General features: G+C 35.3%; 1 protein-coding gene across 1 annotated transcript in view; it reads left to right on the top strand.

The window, feature by feature from the left end:
• Nucleotides 1–2,863: 2,863 nt before the first annotated feature.
• Nucleotides 2,864–21,407, top strand: part of LOC115218251 (THO complex subunit 2) — a 192,947-nt gene continuing 174,403 nt past the window's right edge. The window contains exon 1 of the mRNA XM_029787996.2: nt 2,864–2,972. Within this exon, the coding sequence (XP_029643856.1) occupies nt 2,908–2,972 (65 nt within the window). The 5' untranslated portion in view covers nt 2,864–2,907. The remainder of the gene's footprint in view (nt 2,973–21,407) is intronic.

Below are 21,407 nucleotides of genomic sequence, written 5' to 3' on the forward strand. Positions count from 1 at the left end.
CATTATATATCTAACGTCCTAATGGTTAAGCCACGATTAAGTTCTTTCTATCTATCTATCTGTCTGTCTGTCATTCCATCCCTCTATCCATATATATGTATGTTCCAATATATATAATTAATTGTCTATATGCTTGTACGTATGTTTAATTGTGCCTATTTATGTATTTATGTACATGTATAGGTGTATATATTTGCTTATGTATATATAGATATATATTTATATATATATTAAATTGTATGTGTATCTTGTTTCATGTATATATTTATATTTTGAAAGTACTTTATAATCTCTGATGAGGCCTATGGATGTAAATAAGTACCTCATTTTTAACTGCTTACAATCTCAATATCATTGACAAGTATAGGCACAAAAAATTACTTTTTTCCATAGGCTGAAACAGCTGTAAGTGATTTTAATGATTCTAACATTTTATATTAGGGTTTTTTTAATAACTACTTGTATTCTTATCTTAAATGTATTGAATTTTATACTGTAAATATGTATGTTATTATGGTTGTAGTTTTGATAATTAAATAAGTCAACATTCTAATATCCTAAAGCTGATAAACCAAGTAATGTGTTTCTCCATTTTCTTATTTGTAATATATATATATATATATATATATGCATATATTAATCAAAGTGTACAGTATTATATATCCATTACGACCGATCTTACCAATCAGTGTCTGCTGCACTAGGAGTTCAACGGAGTGTTAGGTAACAGCCCGATTATGTAACCCTTCACTCTTCAGAGATGGTAGTTATCGAATGAAATATAGAGACCGCTCTCTATTACTGGAGGTTATAAGACATATCCGGATATGTATGTATATATATATATATATATATATATATATATATATATATATATATAGTCGATGTTTCTTTTATAAAAAGTGTCGAGAAAAATCCTTTGAGATATTTATTTCTTCCTACTCTTAATGCTTTGAATCCAAATCCTGCTGAAGTCAACTTTGCCTTTCCTCTTTCTGAGGTCTATAAAATGAAGTGTCAATCAAGTACCAAATTGAAAGTATTCAGTAAACTCCCTTCCTTCAAAATTGCCAGTTTTGTACCGACTACTTCAGTTCGGTACTTGCTGGTACTTCATTTTATCGACCTTGAAAAGAGGAAAGGCAAAGTTGATATCAGTGGGATGGATTTGAATTCAAAGCATAAAGAGTAAAAAGAAATACCTCTAGGGATTTTCCCCAACACCTTTAATAAAAGAAACATTGACCCTGCATATATAACACATTATATAAACATCGACCCTGCATATATAACACATTAAATACTCTTTTTTGAATTATGTTCTGTTTCACTAATGATCAAAATATACCCAACCTCCACATATATATATAACATTTAACCTGGATCTTTTTGGTTTGAACGGCAGTTTTTTCTAGTGGTGTCATATGAAATTGTCACCAATAATTATAACCCTAGTATCGATCTATTGTATTTCAATCTGTTTTAGGGTTAGGGGTGGGGGGAAGGGTATTTTTTTTCTTCACAAATGTAAATAAACTCAATCTGTTTCTTAAATGAGGGACATATTCATATGGCATAGAATGTTTTTTTATCTCAATATACGTCATTGATTGGTTGAAATTGCAGAAATTGAAGAAAAAAAACAACAAATATCTTACAAACCATAGAATTTTCTCAATAAAGCCAAGAGAAAAAGATGTTTTATAAAAACATTCTACCAGTATACAAAGTTTAAAATTTTTTAGTTACCTAGAAATTATGGATCTTTTCCTTTTGAGCGGCACATGTCAACACAATTTCTAGTTAACTAAACACTTTAAAACTTCGTATACTGGTAGAATGTGTCAAAATAAAACATTTTTTTCTCTTGGCTTTCTTGAGAAAATTGTAATTTGTTTGTTTAACGTAGTTTAATTTTTCGAATTTTAACCAATGAATCGCCTCTAGTGAGCTAAAATCATTTGCTGCGTCTAAAACTGAGACAACATCCTGTCACTAACCCTAACACTCACCCTAAATTTTAGCCTTTCGTGTTTTTTTTCTTAATTGTTACGCGTGTCTAAAATTATTCGTTTTGAGTTTTTGCTTTCGTTTTAGCCTTTCGTTATGTATACATACGGAAAGCGTGTGTATAAAATTATAGAATTATTTTGTTTGTTAATTGTTTAAATTATTTTCCATTGCTTTCGTTTTTTTTTCTTCTTAATTGTTATCCTTAAATTAATTTAACAATTAAGAAAAAAATACGAAAGGCTAAAATTTAGGGTTAGGGTTAGGTTTAGGGTTAGTGACAGAATGTTGTCTCAGTTTTAGACGCAGCAAATGATTTTAGCTCAATTAGAGGCAATTGATTGGTTAAAATTCGAAAAATTAAACTACGTTAAACAAACGAATTACAATTTTATGAAGAAAGTCAAGAGAAAAAAATGTTTTATTTTGACACATTCTACCAGTATACGAAGTTTTAAAGTGTTTAGTTAACTAGAAATTGTGTTGACATGTGCCGTTCAAAAGGAAAAGATCCGAAATTATGTTAAAAACTGCCGTTCAAACCGAAAAGATCCCAGATCATTACCAAAGATTTTTCGAAATGATCATTTCCCAAACTTAAATTGTTCAACAGAGAATAACCAAGTTATTCCAATGTGTTCTGTTTTTAAACAGTAAGGTAGGTGTCACTTGATGGAGATTTGGCTGCTATTTCTACCAGATTGAGGAACCATGTAGATGCTTACGTATTGGCCTCGACCGGCAAATTTGTAAGAGCAATATTATGAAATTGCAAACAATTCAAATTGCTCAGACATGCAAAAATTAAAATGGGTCCCACGTTGGTCAGAAACAGAGCGGCAAGCTGTGACGTCACTTCCTCTTCCGGCGTCTAAAACATTTCTGCTCCCAAGTAGAATGGCTGCCATCCGAGTTACCGTGGAGGCCTGCAAAAATTGGGAAAAAAATGGGAAAATAGAATTGTAAGTAACGTATTATCGATTGGTAATTTTACTTTTATCATCCACAATGGCACTCCAATAATTTCTAACATTCTATATTTATGCTTTTAACCTTAAAAGTTGTAACGGTTATTGTATATACATAACATACATAGAGGTATATATTTATATCTATCTATACAGATATATATACATATATATATGTATATATATACGTATGTATGTGCTTAGACGCCAAACGAGAGTCGGTTGTTGTACGTTATGTTATTTAATAAAAAAAAAGAAGCTTGCTTTGTAATTTTAGTTCATGCTTTTTGTCGATCCTTTTCAAATGAGACTTATTATTATTATTATTATTATTTGAGCAAATTATCGCTCATAAACAAAAGTTAAATGAAGCAAACTATATCAAGTTACTAACAATGTCCTCGGAAAGAAAGCATGAACATCACACAAACTCATTTTCTCTTCCCCCGTATAAGTCTAAATGGCAATGTTTCATAATTAAATGAAAGCCAAAAACATCGTATTTGTGAATAATTTGAGTATATTATCACTTACTAAGACATCTTGTAGACATGAACATCGTGTAATCTCATTTTTTTTATCACTTCTAATATATATCAGGCTTTATATAAGAAATGAGTGTGCGCGTGTTTATAAATATAATTTTTTTTATCTCCTTAAACGTAATAATAACAGCCTGCTCAAATTTTTAAGATTTATTCTTCAACCTCTATAATAAAATAATCGTTTTGACATGAAAGTTAGAATGATTTAAGGTAGAAAAACTTGCGGAAAAAGAAATGTATATTTACTGATCAGGGGAATAAGCCTCTACGTGGTCACACGAGCTGCTAGAAAAAACAAGTCATATTTTCCTTAACCCAGTACTGTCTTAATTGAAGAAGGATACCTAAAAACAAGCTGTCTGTGCTATGCAGAAATAAAAAAGGAAAAGAAAAACTGAACGATCACGGATGGAACGCTTTTGATTCTATGTCTACTCGATTTCGGTCTGGAGCTAAACAACAAAGATACCAATACTTATACATAGGTCCTGCTCTGTCAGGAAATGACCTGGGACTAATCAACTACCATCACACCGCCACCACGAGTGAACGAAATAGCCACTAAGTTGCTCCACTTGCTAGAAACAGCAGTAAAAAATTTACTTTATCATTCTGATAAACATTATCTTCGTTATTATTATTATTATTGTTGTTGTTGTTGGACAGGTCAGGCGTGATCAAATAGACTTATGGTCAAAGGCTTTCCAGTTACCACCATCCCGTCCTTGTTTCGGACATTGTATATCCTAAACTACACGTCCCAATGTGTCCTCTTTTCGAGACGGTAGAGTGTATATTTGAGAGAGAATTTACTGTTATTTCTCACATCTTGAGCTACCCACCCGTGTTATAATATTTAGTGTTGGTAGTGTTGGCTGTTCTCGTGTTTTGGGTTTTTTTAATATAATATCGTTTTGATACAGACTAAAATTCTCTACTATTTTTGAAAATTAGACAAATTATATCGTCCGACTCCCCTACTTCTGATACCGAGCGATCTCTCCTGTTGCGTATTATCCGCGTTAGTAGGGAGTGTGTATGTATATATATATATATATAGTTGTGTGTGTGCATATACACCGTATGAATCTATATAGGTAGATAGATGCACGTGTGTGTGTATTTATAACCGTTGTACTCATTTCAATGTTTTATTGCTTTTCACTTGGTTAAAGTACTTTGCAATAACAGTATTTCCTTACTTTTGTCAACATGAATTATTCTCGACAAATTTAATAGATGTTATATATATATATATATATATATATATTTAGAATATAGTTGACTGGTTGTTTTATCTGTTAATGGATTTTATATAGACTTAACATTCGTATCTCTTAGCATATCTATCTATCTGTTTACTGTTGTGTCTGGGGAGAGCCATTCTCTTTTAGTACCTTATAATTTAACACTCATCGGTAAAATTTCCACTCAATAAGTAAATGAGTGGAAATTTTACCGGTGAGTGTGTTAAATCAGGCACTAACAGAGAATGACTCTCCCCGGACACAACAGAATATGCTTCAACATACGAAGTCACACAGAATTTTGCAAACCAAATCCCCAAACGAGATATATATTTATGCTGTGTGCATCTATATAGACTAAATGTTTGTAGCTTTTATTTCTACCTGTATATTCAGTAAACTGGTTTCTCCAGCTTTGTCTTCCCCGTTTGTGTTAATCATAAAAAATTATATAATCGTGTGATTTACTGCATTTTCATCATCCTTGTGTGTCTCTGACTGTCAAAACGAATTTTTACTGTTGCATTTTATAATTTGCACAACTACCGTATTTGCTTATAGGTCGCACCCCTAATTTACCGTTAACTCTTTGTACAAATTTTGGCACACCTAACTAAGCAAGTGTGCCCTCCACTATCGACTTTGCTTCCTCATAACTTCCAGAGAAATGGATATTTTTGAATGAAATTTTCTACAAATCTGCTTCAGATGATGTAGTTCCGATTACATCGGAATTTGTTGTAAAAATTTTTTTTCCAAGAGTGGGGAAATGAATTTCGGAAAATTCACACGAGCGCGCCTGTTTCCTCATAACTTAAAGAAAAATAGGTATCTTTTTATGAAATTTCCTATGAATACCTTTCAGATGCTGTAGATTACGATTATATCGAAATTTAATAGGGGGAAAAAAGGAAAAAATGGTGGGCTTGCACATATACTTACAGACAGGCATACCATATATCTATAAATATGAAATTTCGAAAATTGAGGTATATGTATGCATCCCCTATCCATTTCTCTGAAAGCTATGAGGAAACAAAGTCCAGACGGGGCATATTTGTGTAGATATGCCCAATCTCTTCCCCTTCATAGTTTTAGCTTTGACTCCTGTATCAGTCACACTCAAGTTTTTTTCCAGTTAAAATTGTGTGACTTATACGTGAATAAATACACTAATTAATTGTAAGATGACTTGAATCATTGTAGATGGCTCAGTGTTTTATTTATATTATTTCCTCATCCATTTATATCAGTTGTAGCGATTTCCGAAGGAAAGAATATTAACTTTTATAAAGTTGAATATTGTTTAATAGCCATAGTGTTTTCATTTTTTTCATTGTGCTTGTAAACTTCAAACTCAATTGAAGACTTTGGCTTTTTAGTAGATAGGTAGAGAATTTTATAGATAGTAGATTCACGTATCTTTTACCGTAGGACTACTAAAGCCCAGGTTGACCAAAGCCTTGTGGAAAATGAAAGAAGCCTGTCATGTATATAACGTGTGTGTGTTTGTGTATATATATATATTATCATCATCATTTAACGTCCGCTTTCCATGCTAGCGTGGGTTGGACTGTTTGACTGAGGTCTGGTGAACCAGACTCCAATCTGATCTGGCAGAGTTTCTACAGCTTGATGCCCTTCCTAATGCCAACCACTCCGAGAGTGTAGTGGGTGCTTTTACGTGCCACGGGACGTGGGCCAGTTTGGTGGTACTGGCAACGGCCATGTCCAAATGGTGCTTTTTATGTGCCACCTGCATGGGAGCCAGTCCAGCAGCACTGGCGACGTCCTTGCTCGAACGTTTCATGTGCCACCAGCACAAGTGCTAGTAAGGCAACGCAGTAACAATCACGCTCGAATGGTGTGCTTAATGTGCCACCGGTACAAAGGCCAGTTTGTTGTTCAGGCAATCTCACTCGTATGGTACTCTTAGCGCTCATATATATATATATGGAAGCACTCCGTCGGTTACGATGACGAGGGTTCCGGTTGATCCGAATCAACGGAACAGCCTGCTCGTGAAATTAATGTGTAAGTGGCTGAGCACTCCACAGACACATGTACCCTTAACGTAGTTCTCGGGGATATTCAGCGTGACACAGAGAGTGACAAGGCCAGCCCTTTGAAATACAGGTACAACAGAAACAGGAAGTAAGAGTGAGAGAAAGTTGTGGTGAAAGAGTACAGCAGGGATCACCACCATCCCCTGCCGGAGCCTCGTGGAGCTTTAGGTGTTTTCGCTCAATAAACACTCACAACACCCGGTCTGGGAATCGAAACCGCGAGTCCGCTGCCCTAACCACTGGGCCATTGCGCCTCCACGTCATATATATATATATTGTGTGTGCAAGTACTCTTGATGTTGTGTGATGGTTGTAAACAAGTATCACCATTATACAAACAATGATGTTCATTATTTCCGGTCTGCCATGCAAAACACGTCTGGCCATGGGGGAACATATTACCTTACTTGGAAATAAGTGACGTTGGTGACAGGAAGGGAATCCAGCCATAGAGAAGCTGCCTCAACAAATTCCATCTGACAGATGCAAGCACAGGAAAGTGGACATTAAATGGTGGATTAAAAATATAGACTCTGGACTGTTTGTCAGGAATTAATTCTGTAACGTGATTAGTCTATTCAGTTAGTTATTGGTTTGTAGGACATTGCTGGCAAATGACCTACTGCAATGGATGTCAAAGCATGCCTGTACTTGAGCAGGTCGCCCGAGCACAACATATGTAGCTCAAGTCACCAGAGATACTGGATACCTCCCCAAAGACCTCCGTCGACTAATGAAAGACTGACTAATGGATGGTGTGTACAGGTTAAAAATATCCAAACAAGCTCGATCAGGTGATGATGATTGCCTCCAGGTTTTGTTTTTGATTTGTCTCTTGTTAAACCTCTGTTTGAGTTTTAACAATAATGGTGTATGTATGGATCAATTTTGGTCTATGCCAATGTCATTAACAGAAATAAGAACGTTTGGGGTTAGCAGACTTTTATCATTGACTCCTTTCATGGAATCATTGATAACTTACTTAAAATAAAATTAAAAGTATAAGACAAAATGCTTATTTAAAAGCAATTCCTTCATTCTTTTGTGTTGTTCTTGGCTTTTAATAAGAAATATTAAAAGAAACTTAATGATATAAAGAACAATAAAAATCCAGTCATGTTATATTAATATAGTTAGAATATTTAATTTTTATGTTTTGTGAATACTAGTTTTTTTTTTTCTGATCACAATACTTTTCAAAATGTTCTGAAATAAAAACATAAATTCTTACTTCATTTGCACAAAACTTATATCAGATCTAAACTAGAATATACTGTTGATATTTGAAACCTATCTTATATCTGTCTATAATAGTAAAAACAAAATTCTGTCTGTCTGTCTTGGACCCCTGTATCTCAGTCTAAATTTGATCTACATAGTTTTATTATACCTTTTTAGAATCGAGATGATCCTGGGATTGAAAATCTGCCCTTCATTTGATTCTTGTACATCTAGCATTGGGATCAAGTCTGGATGATAATTTGTTATAGGCTAACAATGATAATTTGTTATAGGCGTTAGGAAGGGCATCCAGCCGTAGAAACACTGCCAGATCTGACTGGGCCTGATGAAGCCTTCCAGCTTCACAGACCCCAGTTGAACCATCCAACCCATGCTAGCATGGAAAACGGATGCTAAATGATGATGATGATGATGATAGCTGAAAATTCAAATTTTAAAAGAACTCTAAAAATTTGTGAATGTACAAGTTCTTCATTTAAACTGAATTTAAAGTAATACCTTATTGGTAAGGTACCAATAAATGCTTTATTATTGCTCTTTTCAGTTTTGGGTTACTCGCCCAATTAGCCCTCTGCAGGAATCAGCTGAAACCTCTGCACAGTGTACAGCTTTTAAGCTAGTTCAAATTATAAAATAGAATGATATGAGTAAGTTTTAAGACATCCAATGGATAGTGGGAATGTCAAATCCAGAATGATTGCTTGAGCAAAAATTGAAATGTTTTGAACAGAGATGAATGATCAGAAGCCTGTATGCATATCTACACTTCAATATATATATCCATCCATCCTCCGGGGGCAACTGACTTTTCTTTTCATCCTTTCAGGACTCGATAAAATAAGTACCAGTTGAACACTGGGGTTGATGTAATCAACTTCTCCCCTAAAATTGCTAGCCTTGTGCCAAAATTTGAAACTGATATATATATATATATATTTGTATATTGTCATCCTACTTTCTGATCTACCCTCCTTTCTGAGCCAGTTCTATCTCTCCTACTCACCCCCATACTGATATTTCCCATCAACCTCACCATCACCTTTGTTTACTTATTTTGTTCGCTTCTACTCCCATCTCTAACCATCTGTTATTATCTTCTCACAATCTTACGAAATTACCAACCCTCTCCTTCCCTCCCCTGATCCACTACAAGCATTCTCCCTTATACTCATTTTGTACCTTAACACCAAAAGACATTCCAGGTTAACAAATTACCATGTAGCTTTGCACTTTCAAAGGCAAGTGACATAAAAGAGAATTCTTTACTTGGAAAACAGTTAAGGGTTAGCTAAGGGCTGTAAATGAATGCCCTTAGTAACAAAACAAGTTGACTAGACTGGCACCCCATCAATTACGATGATGAGGGTTCCAGTTGATCTGATCAACAAAACAACCTGGTCATGAAATTAATATGCAAGTGGCTGAGCATTCCACAGATATGTGTTTCCTTCACATAGTTTCCAGAGTGATTCAGTGACATAGAATGTGACAAGGTTGGCTCTTTGAAACACAGGTACTATTAATTTTTTTGTTGTTGTTGTTCTGGACCCTTCCCTCTCACTTTAAACTCCATGTCGTAATCCCATTTATTCAAAGGGTATCTTAAAGACTTGCAGGCTACATAATGACCTCACTAATGCTGGTGCCATGAAAAAGCACTCAAGTGGTTGGCATTAGGAAGGTCCTCCAGCTATAGAAATGATGCCAAGGTATAGTACAGTTTTCAGCCCTTTTGGAACCGATCAAACAGTCCAACCCATGCCAGCATGGAACATGGACATTAAATGACGAGTCATGTGCATGTTGAATCAAATTTCTTAACATTAGCTTTAATTTTGTATATTTTTAGTTTATAAAATATGAAAGAATTACGGAATTTGAAACCTAACCAATGCCTAATTTTTTAACTGAGTCTCACAGCAGGACCTGGCTCAGTGTGGTGCCATCATTCACAACTGGTTTGATAGCCACTGTCTGCACATCAATGTTTCCCTGAAGCAAGGCCTCCAGATCTGTGAACCTCATGAATGCCACTGCAGACCCACTGTGGATTCTTTTGGCCTCCACTCACTGTCATGCCATCAGAGTGCTGGTCACCTTCCATGCCGTGCAGCTCATAACAAGATCATAAAGCATGGCCTAGTCAGCACAGGCTTCCCTTTCCTGCTCAAGCAATCAGATCTAGACTGAAGGGACAGTAAAAGGCCTTATGGTATGGCAATTTTTCCATTCCGTGGCAGTAGGCCTTTCATTTGGGATTCCACATGCTGTGATACCTTCTCCAGTGGCAATTTGGTATGTTCAGCTACCAGCCCAGGCTCTGCTGCCCGTCAGGCTAACAAAAGCAAACTTGCAAAGTATCGGTTGCCCTCTGACAGGTTTATGGTTGAACCTGTGGCAGTGAAGACCTCTGGCGTTCTCGGTCCCCAGACCATATCCCTGCTCACTGCTTTTGGAATGGAGATGGCTATATGTGAGTGTGAGCCCTTTGAGTCAAAGTAACTGTTGCAGCATATCTCATCTCCCTTGCTACCCTCCAGAGTAATGCCTTTCTGCTGAGACTATGGGGCAGTCCGAATTACAGGAAATTGTATATCTCACTCCTTAATGTAAAGTTAAGTACAGGAATAGATATGAAATACAAGTTCATAAAAGCAAAGAACTATTAATTAAATATGTCGATGTGGAAATAGTGCAACAGATAAAATGAATTTTAGCTGTATTAAACACACTGGAGGCAAACAGCCTTAATTGTGCTATTTTTAACCCTTTCATGACCGTATATCTAATGACACACATTGTCTACCACTTTCAATTAACTTTGATAATAAATAACTAGCTTTTAGGATTGAATAAATTCCAAACTATTTTATATATATATATATATAGGCGCAGGAGTGACTGTGTAGTAAGTAGCTTGCTTACCAACCAGATGATTCCAGGTTCAGTCCTACTGCGTGGCACCTTGGGCAAGTGTCTTCTAGTATAGCCTCGAGTCAACCAAAGCCTTGTGAGTGGATTTGTTAGATGGAAACTGAAAGAAGCCCATCGGATATGTGTGTGTGTGTCTGTGTTTGTACCCCACCATCGCTTGACAAACAATGTTGGTGTGTTTACATCTCCGTAACTTAGCGGTTTGGCAAAAGAGACTGATAGAATAAGTACTAGGCTTACAAAGAATATGTCCTGGGGTCGATTTGTTTGACTAAAGGCGGTGCTCCAGCATGGCTGAAACAAATAAAAGAAAAGAATATATATATATATATTATATATATATATATATATATATATAGGCGCAGGAGTGACTGTGTAGTAAGTAGCTTGCTTACCAACCAGATGATTCCAGGTTCAGTCCTACTGCGTGGCACCTTGGGCAAGTGTCTTCTAGTATAGCCTCGAGTCAACCAAAGCCTTGTGAGTGGATTTGTTAGATGGAAACTGAAAGAAGCCCATCGGATATGTGTGTCTGTGTTTGTACCCCACCATCGCTTGACAAACAATGTTGGTGTGTTTACATCTCCGTAACTTAGCGGTTTGGCAAAAGAGACTGATAGAATAAGTACTAGGCTTACAAAGAATATGTCCTGGGGTCGATTTGTTTGACTAAAGGCAGTGCTCCAGCATGGCTGAAACAAATAAAAGAAAAGAATATATATATATATATATAGATAAGAAAGTTGGTTTGTGAAAGCACGTGGTTGAATATATAGAAAATAGTAAAAAGTGAAAAAACTACAGAAGGCTTAAAGGTTAAAAAAATATATATATTTGCGTCAATATGTCTGAAGAATATTAAAAAAATTTTTTCCCTTACAATGATATAATTTAGAAGAAAGACGACCGGTATATATATATGTATATATATATATATATATATACACATCAGTCATTTATATCCCAGAAGTCAAATTAATAATGACAGATCTGCTTTTATTTATTTGGTAGTTGGAATATATCCTAATAAACATTTTTTACTTGAAAAACATGATGGTTGGACTTAAATTAAATTTTGAAATAGGAGATTCTGTATTATAGAAACCAAAGTGGTCTCTAGTTGGTTGGTGTCAGATGGGTATTATGTTTGCTGTTCTTTTCACCTGATTAATTAGCTATCATCTTTGTAACATATATATGTGTGTGTGTATGTATATATATCATCATCATCGTTTAATGTCCGCTTTCCATGCTAGCATGGGTTGGATAATTTGACTGAGGACTGGCGAACCAGATGGCTGCACCAGGCTCCAATCTGATCTAGCAGAGTTTCTATAGCTGGATGCCCTTCCTAACGCCAACCACTCCAAGAGTGTAGTGGGCAATGCTGGTAACAATCATGCTCGGATGTGTATATATATGTGTGTATAACATATGTATGTATGTATATATATATATATATATATGTATGTATTAGAAGAAATGAGGTACTCAGAAAATCGGATGGTTTATATTTACAGATATTTATTTGTATATTACATTTTTTATACATCATATAACTTAGATCATGTATTAGCGCTTTCTCCCATTCTAGTGGGGTTTTCAAATCAAACTAAGTTCCTGTGTGAAAAGTTTTGACCATTTTATAGTGGTGTATAACATATATGTATATATATGCGTATATTTATTTATATATATATATATATATATATTGATAGAAATGGTAAGACAACAAAAGAAAGAAAGAGACCTCAATATTATATAAATAGAGGAATTTATCTGTAAATGTAATATGTGACAATTATTCGGTAGCCATAATAAAACTCTGAGTTTCGGATGTCGAGGGCCGGATAACTGAAGAGAAGGCAGCATGGATTTCCACCCCGACATCCAAAACTCCGAGTTTTATCATGGCTACCGAATAATTGTCACATATTACATTTACAGATATATATATATATATATATATATATACCACGTGAACTACGATGAAAAAATATGAGAAAGATATGGTATATAATTTTTTTTGTGTAAGGGTTCCTTGAGACATGTAATATATATGTATATATATATATATGTATGTAAAATCATTAGCATACCAGGAAAAATGCTTAATGCCATTTTGTCCGTCTTTATGTTCTGAGTTCAAATTCTGCTGAGGTTGTCTTTGCCTTTCATCCTTTCTGGGTTGATAAAAAGAAGTACCTTTTGAGCACTGAGGTTGATGTCATTGACTTAGCCCTTCCTCCAAAATTGCTGGCCTTGTACCAAAATTTGAAACCAATATAATGCGTGTGTGGTTAAGCAGCTTGCTCCGTAACCCGCTAGTTTCTGGTTCAGTCCTACAGACACCTTTAGCAGGCATCCTCTACTGCAGCCCTAGGTTGACTAAAGCCTTGTTAATGGATTTGGTGGATGGAAACTGAAAGAAGCCTTTTGTGTGTGTGTGTGTTTGCATTTCTTTTTCTTGACATTGTGTGATAGATGTAAATGATTGTCACTCATACAAGCAGTTTCATTTATTTTCAATATTCTGCAAAACCATGTGGAGGAAATATAAACCTTGCTTTAGAAACAATTAAGGGTCCTGACAGGCAGGGAATCTAGACATAAAAAATCTGCCTTGATAAACTCCATTTGACCGATTGCAAGCAGAGAAAAGTGAATGTTAAAACAAGTTTTGACAATTTTAACAAGTTTAACCCTTTCATTACTGTATTTATTTTGAGATGCTCTGTGTTTCTTTCAATTACTTTAAATATAACAAAGAATTTAGTAAAATAACTTAGTTATCATTCAGCTAGTGTTAGGAACATAAATTGTGACTAAGGTTTGGTGGAAGATTTTAATTCAAAACTTATGAAAACAAGATATTGGTACTCAGAGTCAGAGCCGGTGTCAGCCGGGTTGGTAATGAAAGGGTTAACTCTTTAGCATTCAGATTACTCTCAAATGTATTGCTTATTTATTCACATTAAAAAAAAAACTAATTATGTATTATTTTTAGAATAACATTGTAGGGTAGGTATGAGATACTGGATCTGGTCAGTTTGAACATAAAACAATTTGGGCTGGATATGGCTGAGGAAAGGTAAATTACTCCTTAACCCTTTAGCATTCAGATTAATTAACCTGTCAAATATAATGCATATTTATTTACATAGTTTTGAATTAATCATTCATTATCTCATAGCTTTGAAACTTTGATGATTGGCCGCTTATTTTTAGAATGACAATGGAGGGTAGGTGTGAGAGGCTGGATCTGGCCAGTTTGAACATAAAATATATAGAATATTTCAGCTGGATATGCATGATTTAAATTGAATCGGAGGGCTTCACCTTGCTACGGGCCAATAAAAAATTTTTTTTCTTCACCATTCTAGTGGTTCAAGGTACATAGAATTACTTATTCAGCACAAACACAACAAAATGCTAGCTTTGGTTGTTGAACTCGTGACCTGTCAGTACAAATAACCCTCAAATTAAGTGCTTTATCAACTTGGCCATTTCAAAATCTCTTAATAACAAAGGATTTATCTTTTTTCTATTTATTTTGTTTTTGTTTCTAGTCATCAAAAAGTTCTAAATCTTGACATTCGCCTATTTTCGTTTCTGTATGCTCTAAGATGATATGAAACTAGCAAAAAGGTCTTATCCTATCTCTGTTTCAGTGCTATCTATAACTAATTAGTTGATATACTCGCACCAGCTTTCAGTGCCAATTATTAGCAGCAGCTTGTAGGATTAGTCTAATCAATTGTACTGGTCTATTTACAAAAGCTGGCTTTATGCCTAGAATTAATGGTATTATCATCAATTTATTACTAATGCTCTTCGAAAATACATGTAAACTATAAACAATTGTGTATCTAAAATTATTTTCAGCAACCATCTTTTTAATGGAAATTTCATTGCATTTTGTTCTATTTTCTTTCAATTGTTCTCTTTGAGAAATACCAATAAAATGGCAGGCTGCTGCTGTTATTGTTATTCAGTCCTAGGTCTGTCCTGATTGAGTAGATATATGATTAAAGGTGTTTCTTCTGTAGTTATCCTATCTTATTTATCCACAACTATGTTGCCTAGCATGACCCTTTTTCTTTTATATTTTCATCATATTCCTGTTGAAATGAAGGTGCATGGCTTAGTAGTTAGAGCATCTGTCTCACATTCATGAGGTAGCGAGTTCGATTCCTGGACTGTGTTGTGTTCTGGAGCAAGTCACTTTATTTCATGTTACTCCAGTTCACTCAGATGTAGAAATGAGTTATGATGTCACTGGTGCCAAGCTGTATTGGCATTTACCTTTCCCTTGGCTACCATCAGTGGCATGGAGAGGAGAGGCTGGTATACAAGGACGACTGCTGGTGTTCCATAAACAAATTTGCTTGGACTTGCACCTCAGAGGGGAACTTCCTAGGTGCAATTTCATGGTCATTCATGACTGAAGTGGGTCTTTACCCTTTACTCCAACTTTTCTCAACAGGGATTCCACAAAAGGTTCCTAGGGCTCCCGTGAGGAAGAGTGAGATAAGCTAATGCTAATTTCATGATAGTAATATTACTATACATGCGCAATATATTATTGGTTAATGTAATATAGGCATCATCCTATCTAACCTATTATGTTATCAAAAAAATATAACAACCATTGGGGATATATTTAGTGATTTCTGTAATTTATAGATATCCAATATATATGTTTATTCAAAAAGCACCATCCGATCGTGGCCGTTGCCAGCCTTGCCTGGCCTCCGTGCCGCTGGCATGTAAAAAGCACCATCTGATCGTGTCTGTTGCCAGCCTCACCTGGCCCCCGTGCCGGTGGCATGTAAAAAGCACCATCCGACTGTGGCCATTTGCCAGCCCTGTCTGGCAACTGTGCCAGTGGCACGTAAAAAGCACCCACTACACTCATGGAGTGGTTGGTGTTAGGAAGGGCATCCAGCCATAGAAACACTGCCAGATCAGACTGGGCCTGGTGCAGCCTTCTAGCTTTCCAGACCCCAGTTGAACCGTCCAACCCATGCTAGCATGGAAAGCGGACGCTAAATGATGATGATGATATATGATATTTACCATGTGAACTACGATGAAAAAAATATGAGAAAGATATGGTATATAATTTTTTTTTGCGTAGGGGTTCCTTGAGATGTAATTTATTTTAAGGGTCATGCAACGGTAAAAAGGTTGAGAAACACTGCTTTACTCTGTTGTAACAGCATTGTTTTTGTTTCACTTTACTTCGAAAATAATGAAGAATTTATTAACCTTTTTGCATTTAAACCAGTCAAAGCCAGCTGAATTATTCTACCTGTTTTATGTTTAACCCTTTAGTGTTCAGATTATTCAGTCAAACATAATGCTTACTGATTCCCATTGATTTGAATTAATCATGCATTATCTCATATCTTCAAGATCTTGATGGTGTAATTACTTAATGTAGAATAACATTGTAGGGTAGGTGTGAGAACCTGGATCTGGTCAGTTTGAACATAAAACAGATTAACTATTTTGGCCGGATATGGCTGGTTTAAATACTAAAGGGTTAAACCAGCCAAACTTACGGTCATTCCAGAAATAATCACATCATTGAAATCTCAAAGCTATGGGATAATGCACAATTAATTCAAAGCAATGTAAATAAATAAACATTACATTTGACAGAGTAATCTGAATGTTAAAATAACTGAATGTTAAGGGTTAAAATAACTCATTATTAATCTAGTATTTGGAATATAAATTAACATGAAATTTTGAGAGAAGGTTTTAATTTAGATCACTTTAATACCAAAGAGTTTGTATTATAGAACCAAGATCAGTATCACGTGGACTGGTGTCAAAATGTATTAAGACAGGGTATGAATGATTTCAGGGAGGTTTGGCTGCTATTTCTAGTAGTTGGAGTAACCATGTAGACATTCTCTCTCATTGGCTCATTAAACTGTTATGTTAAATTGCTGTTTACCTAAATCAGTTTTATTAGTTCAAGATCATCAAGTCTGTTTTCCATGCAATAGAAAACGTAGTAGTAATACTACTACTACTAGGAGTAAATTGAAGTGTTGCTGGTTCAAAATCACACAGGAATGGTTCCTTTAAACTTTTTACTTGTTGCAGTCATTGTACTTTGGCCATGCTGGGTTGTCTCCTTGAAGGGTTTAAGCTGAACAGACTGAGTCCAGTTCTTATTTTTTAAGTCTGGTACTTATTCTGTCAGTCTCTTTTGCTGAACTGACTACTAAGTTACTTGGATGTAAACAAACCAACACCAATTGTCAAGTAATGGGATTGGGCAAGTAACACACACACACACACATTAATACAATAGAAGCAACTGTTAGCTTTATAAGGTGACTTCTACAATAAAGATGTGATTTTCTCTATTTTTGTTATATATAGCGGTTACCAGTTTTTTATAGTGGATACCAGTTTTTATATAGCAGATGTTTTCTGGTTGGTTTGTTTACTGTTAGTGTAACGCTACTTTTATATGTTTCCTATTTTAAAATGGATAAATATATTTAGCTTTTGAAGTAGGGATATATAATGATAAACCCGTCACTTGTAAGTGTTTTCATTATACATAAATTCTGACTCCAGCTACATAAATGCCATAGCGAGAAATATATTTTCTGAAACGCTAATGGACATTATGCGTGCATGTATGTTGAATATAAATAATTTTGTGTTCTTTTAACCGCTATAAAAAAATACAGTTTCATAATTACAGAAATACATTTCATTAATAAGTTGAAGAACGTGAAAAAAGAGAAAGTTGACTCATTTAATGTCAGAATAGGTTTTTACTGAAAAATTAATGGCTTAAATATGTATAATGAAGTTGACTTTTATTTATGCTGGACAGTATAATGCTTACTTTTTCTGTATAAATGTACTAAAACCATTAAATGATTAACTAGTTTTTGAAGTCTGACATTCATGCTGGTAAACACGGTCCAGGCCATATTCTACATTGCTTGGAGTTGCTACCTATCGCAATAGAGCACATATTTAATTTCTCTTGCGCAGTAAACGATTCATAAGTTCTGCTCATACTGACAATAACAGTAATGACAAATTTTAAAGTTTGCTTGACATTTTATAAGTGTAAAAGGGATTAAAATTTCAATACTCTGTATCAAAGGTTCCGACAAGAATAGACGGAAAAGAATTTCGTTTACATAATCAGATTGATTGGCCACCTTCCTCTGTCAGTTGAGTAAAGTGTCATCCAAGCTGATGTTTATTGGTAATTAAAGTTATGCAACACCTGTGCATATTTATCAGTTCTGTTTTTGTTGGTAATTCAATATCAACAACTTTTCCTGTGATCATGATTTGAGAACACAGCAGTATGCTAAAGATCGGACATAGTCTCTTGTAGGCAAGAAATGTAAAATAAAGTTTATGATAAACAACACAAACACTTCATAATTTAATAGCTTTCAATGTGATACCTGTTAAACAGAAATTAGTTTTATTTAATGAAAATTTAATAAAATCTTATCATAAGTAAGTGAAATTATGCTAAATACAACTAAATTAAAAGCCCTTTTCCCTTGGCTATATCGGCACTTGCCCAAGGTGCCATGCAATGGGACTGAACCCAGAATGATGTAGTTGGGAAGCAAACTTCTTACCACACAGCCACACCTGTGCCTCAGCTAGACTTTCTTAACCCTTTCGTTACTGAATTTATTTTGAGATGCTCAGTGTTTCTTCCAATTATGTTAAATATAACAAAGAATTAAGTAAAATAACATCGTTATCATTAAGCTAGAGTTAGGGACATAAATTGTGACTAAGGTTTGGTGGAAGGTTTTAATTCAGAACTTTTGAAAACCAGACATTTGTACTAAAGAGCCAGAGCCGGTTTCAGCCGGGTTGGTAACGAAAGGGTTAATCCAATGTAGGAGCCTCTCTGGAGTCATTCAACTTGCTAGAAATAGCAGCCAAAATCTCAATCAGCAAAATAAAAAAAAGTAAACATTAGATTATATAGTTTCAGTTAAACTGTGAACAAGGATAGTTATAACTGCGGCAACTTGGATTACAATTCTGTTTGATCAGTACTGACGTGGTATGAAACTATTTTAAACAAGTTTCCCTTTTGAAAATTTATACCCTTTAGTAATTTGAAGAACGCATATACAGCTAACATTTATTATTATTATTATTATTATTATTATTATTATTATTATTATTATTATTATTATTTCTTTTAAATATCTTAAGGCAGCAAACTAGCAGAATCATTAGCCTACTGGGCAAAATGCTTAGCAGTATTTCATCTGTCTCTATGTTCTGAGTTCAAATTCTGCTGAGGTCAACTGTGCCTTTCACCCTTTTGAGGTCCGTCAAATTAGTACCAATTGGGCACTGAGGTTGATCTAATCGACTTACTTCCTGCCTGAAATTGCTGGCCCTGTGCCAAAAATTGAAACCACTAGTTGTCCAACCCATGCCAGTATGGAAGGCGGATGTTAAGTGATGATGATCATGATTTTTAAATATCTTTTAGGGCTCAGACCCTTGGAAAGGATCCTGGTTTTCTTGTCTCTCTACCTTGAAGACTTATATAAATGCTTGATTTTGGCATCTTTCTCAAGGTGCAGGTGTGGCTCTTTGGTAAGAGACTTACTTCCTAAATATGTGGTCCTGGGCATAGTCCCACTACATGGCACCTTGGGCAAGTATCTTCCACTATAACCGTGAACTGACCAAAGCCTTGTGACTGGATTTGGTACATGGAGATTGAAAAAGCCCGATCCTCTACCACTGCTTGACAGCCAGTGTTGGTTTCTTTGTCTCCATTACTTAGTGGTTCAGCAAAAGGAAACCAATAGAATTAGTACAAGGCTTAAAAATTAGTGTAGAGGCCAATTTGTTCAATGAAATCTTTCAAAGCAGTGCCCAAGCATGGCTGCAGTCCAAAGATCGAAACCAGTAAGAGATGAGTATTGTACAGAAATTCTGACCATTTCCTACTTGTCTTTACTAATGTCATAAATATTTTTAAAATGATGGTTTTGAAATCTGACAGGATATCCAGTAATTTTGTCTGATAGCTGTTTACTCCAGCTGTAAGTTCTCAACAAGTTCTAACCAACTGTTTTGATGTTCCTGGTTGGAACTTCTCTGCAATTGCCAGTCTTTTCCTTTATAAATTTGATCCTCAAATGTTAAAGTAATTGAAGACGCTACCACTTAAAGTACTTTAAGGCAAACATGTCACTTTGAGAAGTAGAATTTTTAATTGTTAGATATGTTTATGTATGTGTGTGTATATATATATATATGTATATCGTTGTTGTCGTTTAATGTCCACTTTCCATGCTGGTAAGGGTTGGACGGTTTGACTGAGGACTGGCGAGCCAGAAGGCTGCACTAGGCGCCAATCTGATCTGGCAAAGTTTCTACAGCTGGATGCCTTTCCTAACGCCAACCACTCCAAGAGTGTAGTGGGTGCTTTTACATGCCACCGGTATGAGGGCCAGTCAGGCAGTACTGGCATCAACCTCACTCAAAAGGTGTTTTTTACGTGCCACCTGCATGAGAGCCAGTCCGGCAGGTCTGGCAACGACCACACTCAAATGTTTTATAAAAATATATATTATTTGTTATTTATTTATTGGTTTATGTCTATCACTGTTTGAGTTGCATAATAGTAGTTTTATCTCTAATTTATATTTGATATATTTATACTGTGAAATTTGATTTAATACTAAATCGAATTTTTCCCTGTAAGTTTGGAGTTATACTCCCTAATATTATTATGTATATATATATGTGTGTGTGTGTATGTATAAAAACCACCCACTACACTCCTGGAGTGGTTGGCGTTAGGAAGGGCATCCAGCTGTAGAAACCCTGCCAGATCAGACTGGAGCCTGGTGCAGCCCCTGGCTTCCCAGACCCCGGTCGAACCGTCCAACCTGTGCTAGCACGGAAAACGGACGTTAAACGATGATGATATGTATGTATCCACATGAATGTCTGTCTGCAAATACATGCTATGTATCTATCACTAAACATTTGATACTGTAATAGATATCAGTGGTGTGACCTCATTTCTTTGAAGCATGGAGATTATTGAATAGCAATATTTTTAATTTACCACTGTATTTTGTTATATAGATATACACAGACCCATTGTGTTGAAAAGGTAGTTACTGAGAATCAATTGTTTCATTCCACTCAAATGTTCAACTTAAAGTACATGAAACACAAGTGTAATCAACCACGTTTATTGCAAATGGCTGACTGCCAGACTTCACCTAAAATACACCATAATGCCCTTGGACTGAAACGGCTTCTAATTTTGAGTGATGGCACCAGACTGCTCCCACTTACATGTCGAGTCTAGCTTCCTGCTTCCCAGCATATCACTGC

This window comes from Octopus sinensis, linkage group LG13 (assembly GCF_006345805.1).
Source record: "Octopus sinensis linkage group LG13, ASM634580v1, whole genome shotgun sequence".
NCBI lineage: Eukaryota > Metazoa > Mollusca > Cephalopoda > Octopoda > Octopodidae > Octopus > Octopus sinensis.